This window comes from Oryctolagus cuniculus, chromosome 14 (assembly GCF_964237555.1).
Source record: "Oryctolagus cuniculus chromosome 14, mOryCun1.1, whole genome shotgun sequence".
NCBI lineage: Eukaryota > Metazoa > Chordata > Mammalia > Lagomorpha > Leporidae > Oryctolagus > Oryctolagus cuniculus.
In genome coordinates this window covers 94615351-94628983 of record NC_091445.1, presented here as the reverse complement: position 1 = coordinate 94628983, position 13633 = coordinate 94615351, and the positions used below count along the sequence as shown (strand labels likewise).

The 13633-nt window shown below is 43.8% G+C and overlaps 1 protein-coding gene across 5 annotated transcripts in view; it reads left to right on the top strand.

Moving 5' to 3' along the window:
* The window catches only part of ADAMTS16 (ADAM metallopeptidase with thrombospondin type 1 motif 16), a 133430-nt gene that overhangs the window by 50600 nt on the left and 69197 nt on the right, over positions 1–13633 (top strand). For 4 of the 5 annotated variants that reach the window (XM_051837039.2, XM_051837041.2, XM_051837040.2 and 1 more), the window contains exons 9-10: positions 2463–2600; positions 10211–10364. In XM_051837039.2, the coding sequence (XP_051692999.2) occupies positions 2463–2600; positions 10211–10364 (292 nt within the window). The remainder of the gene's footprint in view (positions 1–2462; positions 2601–10210; positions 10365–13633) is intronic. The other variant, XM_051837042.2, reaches the window with a different exon arrangement.

Sequence of the window (13633 nt, the reverse complement as noted above, 5' to 3'; positions counted from 1 at the left end):
TGTTGCTGGGCCCTAGTACATCGTCCCCGTAAGTAGGTTAAGGGCAGGCCAGGCGAGGCTGGGTTAGTGTTTCCGTTTCCATTGCTTGCTTCCCACAGCGGCCTCCCCTCTGGGATTTCAGCCTGAGTTCTTTTCACAGCCATGACAGGTTTCCTCTGCCATGTGGCTGCCCTTGATTAAATGCTTTAATGGAACTTGGAGAATGGGTGGAGGCTAACATGACTGCATCTGAGCACCCGTGGTAGGTCAGGAATTGGGTGGAAGTCCGGCAGTGACTGCAGCCAGACTTCCTTGCCCCACCCTTCCATCATGCTCGGCTTCCACTCAGATGGGTCCCGCCGGGGCCTTCACGCAGGCTGTCGCCTTGACTGAAGCCTGGACAAGGCCTCTCCCCATGCTCACGGTGTTCTACCTGTCTCGTCTAGGGCTGCAGGCAGGATTTGTCAGAAGATGGGGGCCACATGCTGAGCCTCACATCCATAAAACCACTCGTAGTGCGTGATTATAAATGGTAGATCTTTTTAAAGAGATTTGCTTATTATTTTTTTGAAAGGGCTACAGAGAGGGAGAGAGAAAAGAAGAGAGATCTTCCATCTGCTGGTTCACTCCCCAGATGGCTGCAATGGCCGGTGCTGGGCTAAGGTGAAACCAAGAGATTCATCTGGGACTCCCATGTGGGTGCAGGGGCCCAAACCCGTTCTCTGCTGGCTTTCCAGGGCCATGAGAGGAGCTGGGTCAAAAACAGGGCAGCCGGAGCACGAACAGGTACCCGTATGGGATGCCAGTGCCATAGGCCGCGGCTTTACCAGCCACACTACAAGGCCAGCCTGTAAATGGGAGGTTTTTAAAAACTTATGCTAAACAGCTTCACACAAGACCGTTAGGAGGAAGAATGTGTGTTTAGCGTGGACAGCAAGTACCGATTCTCTTGTCCCCTTCTGGAGCCCAGTGCCCTGTGTGGGTGCTTTCTGTCCTACTCGTGGTCAGGCTGTTGACAGCACAAGGTCCCCTGGATGCAGTAACCACCTTAAGCTTCTCTCCTCCTCTCTCTCTTGCCTTCCCGTTTCCCTGTGAGTGTCACTCATTAGGACCATTAATGTCCTAATTAATGGCTAGTTAGGTCTTGCATCTGTGAGACCATATGGTCCTTAACAAGAGGTTGCAGGGCCGTTGTGAGCTTCCAGTTCCTATAGGCTTTCCTCCCCGGGACCTGCGCTGTGCTCCTCTGGGCTAGCTGACGGTGCCAGTCCGAGGCTGTCCACAGGTGCAGCTTTAGGAGCCGAGGAAGTAGGCATCCTGGTAGGGAGGCAGCAACACAGGTCAGTGTGAGCTGCATGAGAGCAAGGCTGCACTATTCCCAAGTGATGGGAGGAGACACTGACTGACACTGTGGAGGTGGAGCCCCTCCAACAGATCGTATTATTGGGGTCCTGAAGCCACTGGAGATGTCTCATAAGCCAAAGCTAGAGTCCTAGAGTGTTTTTCACCCAAGAATAACAGGTTCAGTTTCAAACAATGGCCACAGGTAAGCTGAGGGTCCCCTGGAGTCACTCCTGTCCTGAGGGGTGTGGGGATTCAGGCCACGTGCTGCCCCAACAGGGCAGAGACAGCCTGGGAAAGCAGCCCCAACAGAGCACAGGGACAGAATGGCACCCTCTCACGAGTCACAGGTGACGTTTTTATTCTTTCTGAATCATGATAAGCATCCAGCAGCCCTGGACAAGGTCTGAGAAGCATGTTTGAAAACTTCGCATGCCATGATCTCTTTAAAAAAAGATCTATTTATTTATTTATTTGAAAGTCAGAGTTATAGAAAAAGAGGGAGAGACAGAGGCCAGGAGCCTGGAGCTTTATCCAGGTCTCTCCCATGAATGGCAGGGTTCCAAACACTTCGACCATCTTCTGGTGCTTTTTATGGGTCAATAGCAGGGAGCTGGAGTTGAAGTGGAACAGCCAGGACTTGAATCAGTACCATGCAGGATGCCAGCCTGGTAGGTGCTGCCTTTACCCTCTGTGCCACAGTGTCGGCCCCCTAAGCTCTCTCCTTGTTGAGTCATCAGTTACCATCCGGGAACCTGGCACCCTTGGGAATTCTGACAGCCCTGGGGAGCAGGAGACACATAAAGCAGTGTTCTCCTTATCAAGAAGATGTCCGTGAGCTCTCCCCTCCACCCCTTTGGTGTCTAAGTACTTAAAGCATCTACCCTCAGCGGCCTCTGAGGTTTACCTGGGTTGGATGCTGGTGCACGCTTGTGGCTTGCTGAACGGCCTGTTCCCTAGAGCAGTCTGTAAACACCCATTCTCAGCAACGCCGGGAGGGCTTTGACTTCCACCTCCCAGACTGCAGAGGGAGGGGGTCTTCACAGCCCGACTTGGATTGTTAGAGTGTGTTGGATTGTTTAAGCTGTTCTTCATTCAGAAAGCACCACCCCTCTCTCTCTCTCTCTTTCTCTCTCTCCTAGCTTTGGCATGGTCCATGATGGAGAAGGGAACGTGTGCAAAAAGTCTGAGGGCAACATCATGTCCCCTACATTGGCAGGACGCAACGGGGTCTTCTCCTGGTCACCCTGCAGCCGCCAGTACCTGCACAGATTTTTAAGGTATGCATTCCTTGGGCTGGTGGTGTGACTCCCCAGGGCACTGGGCACTCTCTGCCCAGGGTGGCTTCCTCAGATGGAGCCCCTCGGAAGAGGCCTTGAAGCAAACTGGAGACCAAACTGTTACTGAAATGATAATATAATTAGCAAATACGAGAGTCAAATGAAAATTAAATAAAGTAAACCAAAGAAAAGGACACAAATCAGTATGTGCTCTAGAGTGCTCAAGCCTGCCCGCTAAACCAGACATTCACCCTCAGACTCAGGATACACATACCAGACCACGGTGTGTGCAGCACAGGACAAACCACAATCAACTCTTTTTTCCCTTTTCTTCTTCTTCTTTTTTTTTTTTTTTTTTTTTTTTTTTTTTTTTTTTTTTTTACAGGCAGAGTGGATAGTGAGAGAGAGACAGAGAGAGAGGTCTTCTTGGCCCATAGAGCTGAATTGCATAGGCCTGTAGAGCTGAATTGCAAGAGGAGCGGACAGGACTTGAATTGGTGCCCATATGGGATGCCAGCATCTCAGGCAGAACCCTAACCCACTACACCACAGTGCTGGCCCCACAAGCTAATTTTTAAGTTGATAATTTTGCATGGCCCAGGAATGGTGGTGTGAATATCCGAATGGCCATTGGCAGAAAAACAGGTTTCCACCCTGAAATGATGACTGTTTTCTGTATTTAATACTGCCTAGGGTGAGTGAAACTTTTGTGAATAATGTCTGTATCCTGGTAATCTATACTTGATCCTGTTTTCTTTCATTTCTGTTTCCAAAAAGGACAATAGTGATATTATTCACAAACTGCCCCAACACACGTTCAACCCTGTAAGTCCCTACCCAGCATTCTCAAGGAGTCCAGCTGGGATTGCTGGCATAGTTCTGGCTGTTCCTCACAGCTGTTCACATTGTGCTGTGTGTGTGTGTGTGTGTGTAATTACGCTTTCAGTAATAAAGAAAAGCACTTCCTTTATATCTACCACATTCTTATTTTTATCAGCAAAGAAAATTTGGAGTTTTCTAAATCCTAAACCCTTTCTCTGTTTTTCCAGATTTTTTTTTCAAAATTTTTAAAATCTTTTTTTGTTGTAGTGGCAAAGGGGAAGGTGTATAAGCATTTTTAAGATTTTAAAATTCACTCTGACAATTTGGAAAATGTAGGTGTGTAGTGAGAGTGGCCATTATGAGAATCCAAAAATTCTGAGACTGCCAAGAAATATGGGGAGACTGTGGGAAAAAAATAGATCCATGCTAAGAGCAGAATTATTGGGAGGACGTGGAAAATGGGTTGTAATCTTCAGATCAGAATATGATCCTAGGAATGATTACTAAATTTCTGAAATTGAAAGCAACTTCTCATTCTGTGATCCTAGGCTGGCAAAATACATACTAAAATATGCTAATTTTGAGGGGGGGTCTAATCAGTAAAACACTTCTATGACATTTCAGTAGTAAACCTTTATTTTCAGAATTCTTGGGATTTCCTTTTACCACGTGATTATAAATGGATATGTAAGATTCTATTTACCCACAAATTTGCTTTATTGAAAAATTAATTTTCCGTGAAAACCACTCATTGTCAAGTTCGCTCTGTTTGCTTGCGAGTCAGCTGCAGTTGGACACTTGTCCAGTGTGGTGCACCTTGCCGCTCACTGGCTTGATGAATCTGATGCTGTCTTCTCAACTGTTTGCTGGCTTCCTGATATCCAAGTAATCAAAATACTGTTATATTCTCCATCAATTAGGTGACTTTTGGATATGTTCCCAACGATGAGTTAGGGTATATGGCTGACTTTTAAAGTGATTCTCCTCTCCTGTATTAGCTGTCTAGCATTTGGTACGTGGAATTACATGTAGATTTCAGCTGAAGTTGTCAGCACAGCTCTCCATTCTTTGTCCTCATGAAGGACAGACACTCGCCCACAGTGAAGGCATCAGCCTAGCCAATGAGGGCGAGTGTCATTTCCTACTAACAGACACAGACCCCACTGCCAAGTCACTCACGTCTGCGTCCGGGAGGTCTGCGGCTTGGGGAAACTGTAGCTCATGATTTTAAGTTTCATGAGCACATGGACTCATCTTCAGTTTACTTTATGGAAATTTGAGTCCTGTCCTGCAGAACAGTTGCTGCGCCTCCCTTCTGAGTATGCACACTCGCATGTATCCATGAGCAAGGGAAGGGACCAGCACAGGGAACTGCTAGCTGGAGCCTAGGGGCGCGTGGTCCAGCATCCCCACACCCCCAGCGTCAGGGAGGAAGTATCATGTGACGTCCGGGCCCAGCAAAGTGTGTTTGCACAATAGGAGGTGAGTGCATTCCAGGTCTCACCCTGCTCTGCTGTGTCATACTTTATAATTCATTCATTATAATAATTCATACATTATAATTCATTCATTGGAGTGGGAAGAGGCTTTTGAAATATGGTACTTCCAACCTTGCCTCATTAACTTTTTTTTGTGGTACAATAGATCAACAGAAAAGTACAAAATTCTAAGCATACAGCTCGATTTTTTTTAGATTTATTTATTTATTTATTTGAAAGTCAGAGTTGCACAGAGAGAGAAGGAGAGGGGTCTTCCATTTGCTGGTTCACTCCCCAGTTGGCCACAACAGCTGGAGCTGTGCCAATCCAAAGCCAGGAGCTTCTTCCAGGTTTCCGACATGGGTGCAGAGGCCCAACGACTGAGCCACCCTCCACCACTTTCCCAGGCCACAGCAGAGAGCCAAATCAGAAGTGGAGCAGCCGGGACTTGAACCAGCACCCATATGGGATGCTTTACCCACTGCACCACAGCGCCGGCCCCTCAGTGGGTTTTCATGCAGGGAACCTGGCATTGTGACTTCTTCCCAGATCAGGATAAACAGAAAACCTCGTCGCTCTGCTCCAGTCTGAACTCCCTCTTCCCATGAGTAATCACTCCTCTCTCATGGAACAGTGGAGATTCGTCTGCCTGGCCATGAATTGTCTATGAACAGAATGATATGGTATATCCTACTCTCTTGTTTTAGGACTTGTTTGTTTGAGAGGTAGAGTTACAAACTGAGAAAGGAAGAGACAGAGAGAAAGGTCTTCCATCTGCTGGTTCACTCCCAAATGGTCACAGTGGCTGGAGCTGGGCTGATCTGAAGCCAGGAGCCAGGGGCTACATCTGGGTCTCCAATGCAGGTGCACGGGCCCAAGCACTTGGGCCATCTTCTGCTGCTTTCCCAGACCTTAGCAGAGAGCTGGACTGGAAAGGAGTAGCCAGGACATGAGCTGGTGCCCTTATGGGATGCCAACACTGCGGGCTGAGGCTTAGCCCATTGCGCTACAGCACCTGCCCCATACACTACTCTTTGAGTATGAGATTCATCCTTGTTACTGCATATAAATACAAGGGGACTTCAAAATGTTCACAGAAAAACGAGTGTTTATTTTGTGGAGAAACTTGAAATCCAACACATAGCTTTTTCACAATAAGTAATTTCCATAAAGCTCTGAAGGCCCTTTGTATGCATGGATTTCACTTTTTTCCTTCTAGGATGACCTTATCTCTTCATTTGAAGTGCGCTCATATAGCATTAGTTTACTTATTTTTTCTTATGTGGATATTTTCTAATTTGTCAATGCATTCTGTTGGTTATGGACATTTGAGTTTCCAGTTCGGGCTATTACAAGGTGTGTTACTATTCTTATTCTTCTGGTGTACATATATGTTTCTGAGGATACATAGGAAAGGAATTTCAGGTCAGAAATACATACGTATGATTTCAGTACACACCACCAAAGAGTTTTTTTTTTTTTTTTTTTTTTTTTTTTTTTTTTTTTTGACAGGCAGAGTTAGACAGTGAGAGAAAGAAATAGAGAGAAAGGTCTTCCTTCTGTTGCTTCACCCCCCAAAAGGCTGGCTGCACTGATCTGAAGGCAGGAGCCAGGTGCTTCTCCTGGTCTCCCATGTGGCACTCGTGGGCCACAGCAGAGAGCTGGCCTGGAAGAGGAGCAACCGGGACAGAATCCGGCGCCCCAACCGGGACTAGAACCCGGTGTGCCGGTGCCGCAGGCGGAGGATTAGCCTAGTGAGCCGCGGTGCCAGCACCAAAGAGCTTTTGTAAGTGGTCATGCAGTTACACGAGGAGCAGTCGGGGAGTCCAGTGGCCCCACATCCTTGCCAGCTCACAGTCTCATCTTCGTGCTTGCCGTGCCAGCCCTTCCAGTGGGTGTACAGCAGCGTATCCGTGTGGCAGCTAGTGGGGCTCAACACCTTCTTACAAGTTTAAAAGCCACTTGAATAACAGTCTTCGTCAAGTTCCTGTTCAGATACCCTGTACCCTTTCAAAAACTAGGCCTCCTGTCTTCTTATCTCTGAATTCAGAGCATAAACATTGTTTCCCACTCTGGAATGAACTTGGGTGTGTTGTAGACATCTTTGCTTCCTCCGCGACACACTAGTTATGCTTTTAATGATTGTCTTTCGATAAACACACGTTTCATTTGTTAATGGCGTCAGAATTATCCATGTTGTTCCATTATGATGGGTGCTAATTCCAAACTCATGGGAATATCCATCCGTGTGATCTTTTATGCTTACTGTGTGTAGACCACTAGACTGCTGTGTGGACTCCGACAGTCGACAGTCTAAATTGACTTCTCCCACGTGCATATTATGGCACATTGTTTGTAAAATGGTTGCAATGATTTCCTTTCTCGAACCCACAGCTTTGATGGCTGAACCATTTGCTTTCTCAGTGAGAGACTTCCTACTGTGCCACATAATCTGCACTTGAATTTGTCACTGTTTTGACTTCGTCCCCTTCTAACAGACCTGTGGTGGCACCTCATCAGTGTTCGAATTTGTAATTTCCTAATGACATATGATGTTGGGCGTTGTCTTATTTGCATATTTGTCATCCGTATATATTGTTTGATAGGGTGTCTGAACAGATATTTTGCCTATTTTTTGATCAATTTGTTTTCTTATGGTTGAGCTTTAAGTGTTACCTATATATTTTGTATAATATACCTTTGTCAGCTGTGTCTCTTTACAAAGATTGTCCCTCAGTCTGCAGCTTTTCTGTTCATTTTCTTAATGATGTATTTCACAGAGTGGAAGATTTTAATTTTAAGGAAGTTCAGCCCATCAATTACTTCTTTAATTGATAGCACCTTTAATGTTTTTCTAAAAAGTCATTGCCATACCCGTAGTCACTGAGATGTTTTCCTGTGTTATTTTCTAGAAGTTCTACAGCTTCACATTTCACATGTATACCTATGATTCCTTTTGAGTTAATTTTTTAATGTTATAAAGTCTGTCTGCATTCTTGTTCTTTTGCGTATCGATGTTCAGTTATTCCAGTATTATTTGTTGGAAGAACTTTCATTTCTGCATTCTATTGCCTTTGTACCTTTGTCAGAGATTAGCTGACGGTGTTGGTAGGCCTGTTTGGGGCTCTTTAATCTGTTTTGTTGGTCTGTTTCTCCGTTCTTTGGCTAGTTTCATCCTGTCTTGATTACTGAGCTGTGTACTTAATCTTGAAGTTGAGTAGCATCAGCCTTTTACCCTTGCTGTTTTTCTTCAATACTTCCTTTATTATTCGGTATCTTTTGCTTTCCATATAAACTTTAGAGTCAGTTTGCCTACATTCAAAAAATAGCTTGCTTGAATTTTGATGGACATTGCCTTAAAGCTGTGCATCAGGATGGGAAAAACTGGCTTTTTGACAACACTGAATCTCCCTGTCCTTCAATGTCGGCTATCTCTTCATTTATTTAGTTTTTATTTGATGTCTTTCAAATTTTTATAGTTTTCCTCCAACTTTTGTATATATTTTGCTGTATTTAGACCTAAGTGTCTCTTTTTCTGGGTGCTAATATGAATGAGTTTTGTGAGATTTTTAAATAAATTCCACTGGTTCATTGCTGGTTTATAAAAAATCATTGGCATTTGCATGGTGACCGTTCATCCTGCAGCCATGCTCCAATTGTTTATTAGTTCTAGGACTTTCTTTCTGTATTGTTCTGAACATCCTACATACACAGTCACAATGATGTCACCTGCAGACACAGTTTTATTTCTTCTTAGTGTGTACATTTTATTTCCCTCACTTGGTTGTTAGACCGTCTAAGCCTACCAGCACACAGTTGAAAAGAAGTGGTTAGAGGAGGTGGCCTTGCCTTGTTTGAGATCTCTGTGGAAAGCTTCTGGGTTCTCCTCTCTACGTGTGATATCAGCTGTGGGCTTTTGCAGATGTTCTTTATCCAGTCGAAGGGTCCTTCCATTCCTATTTTGCTGGGAGTTTTTATCAAATAAGTGTTGGATTTTGTTAAATATTTTTCTGCACCTTTTGATGTGACCATGTGAGTTTGCTTCTCTAGCTGGTTGTTGTAAATTGATTAGTTCATTTTCGAATGTTGGAGCAGCCTTGCATACTCTGGGATTAGTCTCTCTTGGCTATGGTATGTAAGACTTTCTGTGCGTAGTTGGATTCAGTTTGCAAATACTTCATGGAAGAGTTCTGCCACTGCGTTTCTGAGAGACATTGGTCTGGCATTTTTTTACAGTGTCCTTGGTTTTGGTACCAGGATAATGCTGGCCTCGTAGAATGAATTAGGAAGTACTCCTTCTACTTTCGTCCACTGGAAGAGATCTAGAATTGGCATTTCTTCCCTAAATGTTTAGCAGAATTCACAGTAAGCCCATCAGGGTTCTGTTTTGCTTTCTGTGCACAAACCCCTGAGCTCCAGTGCAGTAGCATCTGGAGCTGGGGTCCTAGAAACAGGAGCCAAGCTCTTGTCCCCAAGGAGAAAATCCATTCAAAGCAAAGTTCGGTGGATTATTAAACATTGCTCAATTTATTGTGATTATAGTTTTTGTTTTCAGAAGTTTGGGGACCCTACTGAAATTTATAGGAAGGATTTAGTTACAATTTATAAACGCAAACATTTAAAAATACTCCTTTCCAAATGCTTAAATTATCCCAGAGAACATCATGAGGAATCAATCATCAGCTGGTGCTTGCCCATCTACCAGTAAGCTTTGGTAAAGTTAATTTCCTTCTTCGTGGTGCTCTAGTCAGAAATTAGCCCAAGCATAGACCATTGCTGGTGGAAAACCAGTGTTGCCTGAAGAACTCCTAGAAGGTGTAAGGTATTGTACAGATGTCCCCCAGGCTAGCAAAAGCTAAAGGGGAGGAAGGAGAGGGTGTAGAAGAGAAGATGCCAGGGAGGGAGGGAGAGAGGGAGGGAGGGAGGGAATCCCAGTGTCTGAGATGGGCTGATTTTATTTTGACTTTACACTGCACATCTCCATCTTTTGATTGTTTCTGGCAAGAAGTGGACAAGAAAGGCTCTGGAATAAGGGTTCTCACATTGAACATCTGGTTATAATTGTTCAGTTTCACTTTTCCCCATGACAAGTTTGAGGAATCTAATGAAGAGCAAATTGTGTTCCTGGAAAAAGTGAAATATAAAATGGACAATTCCAGAAAGCGCGGCCCCTGTATTTAAATGTAATGAAGACACCTGTCACATTGGACCTCAGGAGAAAAATCTCCCTTCTCTCTATGCATGTGAAGTTGCGTGAATGAAAGGCACAATTCAGTGTGCATCCTGGTCGCCCAAACTCCTGTTTTTCAGCACTGCTCAGGCTGTGTGTCTTGCTGACCAGCCAAAGTCCGTGAAGGAATACAAGTACCCCGAGAAGCTGCCGGGAGAGTTATACGATGCAAACACACAGTGCAAGTGGCAATTCGGAGAGAAAGCCAAGCTCTGCATGCTGGATTTTAAAAAGGCAAGTGATTATTGGCAAATGCTCAGTGCAACATGATTCATAAAATTGTTTTATTTAGTGTAACCGACATTGATGTATTCTGCATTGATTGGGTACCTACCAAGTGTCAGATCCTGTATGTTGGAGCCGGTCATATATAACAGGAAACACATGCTTCACTGTGCGCAGAGAAGATGATAGTGGTGCTGTTGTGGATATCAGTTTCCATTTGCAAACTGACTTGGCCTGTGAGGTCAGATCTTTCTTTCTGATTTATCATGTGGGAGCTCAGCTGAAGTCAGTATTAGTTGGCAAATTAATCCTGTACATTTTTTTTCCCAAACAGTATTAGTAAAACAATGTGCTCTCTCTCTGTCCTCCTGGTGTAATTTATTATAAAGCAGCAGCCTATCTAGGGCTTCTGAATATTAAATTCCCCAAATAAAGTATTTATAGTCTCTCATAGAAGGCGGTATCTACTCCATCAACCCCAGGGACGTCACCCGAGAGATTTCCTGCATAAATTCCTCATATAACACAGAGAAATATGCTCTTGCTAGACAAGGCAAATCAAGATTTAGGAACTTGCTCTGCTGAGCCACAAGAAAAGCTGCACATAAATTAAATGAAAGTAACTATTTTTGAGGTTTCTTTGATTCTAGCTTATCATGAAATCAAGAGGAAAATAGACCATCTGCACTATGGAGTATATACCAGACCATTTCTGAAAGCCCTGAGAATTCTCCCAACTTCAGTCTAGCCTGATAATCTTTCTTCCAAATTAATGGAAAGCTCTCCCAAAGATCAGTTACAGCTGTGCGCCACAGCTGGCCTCTCATCTCCTCAGTGGGTAATCTCAGCTTGGAACAAGAGCCGTAAATCAATGCCCATCTGCCTATAGTCACAATGTCACCTTTGCACGGGCAGACAAGGTGAATCATCAGAGAGAGAGAGAGAGAGAGAGAGAGAGAGAGGGAGAGAGAGAGAGAGAGAGATTGTGTGATTGTGAAGGAAAAGGGGCACAAAAGTAAAGTTTTCTTTCACTGATGGGAACTTCCGGATAGTGTTTCTGGCTCCCCCATTATTTTGCTTGTGGCCATGCCTGTGTTGCTCATGATCAGCTAATGCCACTTGGGAAATACGAAATAGTGAGTTAAGGGCAGAAAGTCTCGCTGAGCTTGAGGACGTACCTACATGCAGTGAGGGGCATTCACTTTAAGGGTACAATTTACATTTTAGCAGATGTATTCCCTGTGTTTCCAGCATCCTAATCAGGACATGGCTCCTTCCATAAAGCCAGGAAGCACCCACTTCCATGCCAGCGCTTGCCCACCACAGACAGAAGCCACCATTTCAGCATTCCTGTCGTCATAGGATGATGACACTTTGCCTCGTCTTGAACTCCATGATTACCTGGTTTCGTGTATTAGAAGTGAAGTGTATAGTATTTCATGATTAAGTTTGATGGTAGCTCTTGATACCCTTTGTCAAACTTAGGAAGTTCCTTTCTAATACTAGTTTCCTGAAGTATTTTGTGGCAAAACACTGTTGACTTTTGTCAATTTTTTGGATATAGTTTTATTGTTTTCTCCTTTATTATGTCAGTGTGATGAATCATGTTGATTGGCTTTTATCTTGTTTTTCATTGGTTTTTGAATGTTAAACCTGTATCTCTGGGATAACTCCACTGGGCCATGAACTATTCCTTATTTTCGTATTTTGCTCATTTGATGTATAAATATTTGTTCTGAATGTGAGCCTCTGTGTTCTTGAGTCATAATTATTTAGAAATCTTGTTCTCTTGTAATTTCTTTTCAAGACTTACTATCAGCATTCTGTTGACCTCATGAATGTTTTTGTTCTTTTTTTTTTTTAAAAAGATTTATTTATTTATTTGAAAGTCAGAGTTACACAGAGAGAGAAGGAGAGGCAAAGAGAGAGGGAGAGAGGGAAAAAGGTCTTCCATCTGCTGGTTCACTCCTCAATTGACTATAACAGCTGGAGCTGCACCGATCCAAAGCCAGTAACCAAGGAGCTTCTTCCAGGTCTCCCACGAGGGTGCAAGGGCCCAAGGACTTGGGCCATCTTCTACTGATTTTCCAGGCCATAGCAGAGAGCGGTTCAGATGTGGAGCAGCCAGAACTCAAACCAGTGCCCGTGTGGGATGCTGGCACTGCAGGCAGTGGCTTTAACTGCTACGCCACAGCGCTGGCCCCTGCGCCTTTTTGAAGAGGTGACAGTTGGGGTTGTATCTGCATGAAATGTGTGTTAGCATTCACAAATGGCTGCTGTCTGCAGGAAGTCTTTTTTTTTTTTTCCAAAGAAATGGATATCCTAGATTTATTTTTCCCCCAAAGAAACCATTTATTTAATGAGTACAAACTTCCTAAGTACAACTTTAGAAATAGAGTGATTCATAGCTGCCCTCCCGCTCTCACTCCCACCCCACCACCTCCTCCCTCTCCCGTTCCCACCCCGATCTCCATTAATAAAAAACAAAACTGTTCCTCAACAGTCAAGACAAGAGTCGTTCAAGTCATTGCTTCCCAAAGTGTCAATTTCACTTCTACAGATTTCCTTTTAGGTGCTCTATTATCTCAGATCAAGGAGAACACATAGTATTTGTCCCTTTGGGACAGGCTTATTTCACTAAGCATGATGTGTTCTGGATGCATCCATTTTGTAGCAAATGACTGGATTTCTTTGTTGTTGTTGTTTTTACTGTTGTGTAGTGTTCCATAGAGTACATATCCCATAATTTCTTTATCCAGTCTTCAGTTGATGGGCATTTAGGTTGATTCCATGTCTTAGCTATTGTAAATTGAGCTGCAATAAACATGGAGGTGCAGATAACTCTTTTATTTGCTGATTTCATTTCTCTTGGGTAAATTCCCAGGAGTGGGATGGCTGGGTCATATGGTAGGTCTATATTCAGATTTCTGAGGTATCTCTAAATGATTTCCATAGTCATTTACCAGTTTACATTCCCACCAACGGTGGATTAGGGTACCTTTTCCCTCACATCCTCGCTAGCATTTGTTTATTGGTTTCTGTATGAAAGCCATTCTAACTGGGGTGAGGTGAAACCTCATTGTGGTTTGATTTGCATTTCCCAGATGGCTAGTGATTTTGAGCATTTTTTTTCATGTGTCTATTGGCCATTTGGATTTCCTCTTTTGAAAAATGCCTGTTTAAGTCCTTGGCCCATTTCTAAACTGGGTTCTTTGCTTTGTTCTTGTGTAGTTTATTGATATCTTTATATATTCTGGTTATTGATCCTTTATCAGTTG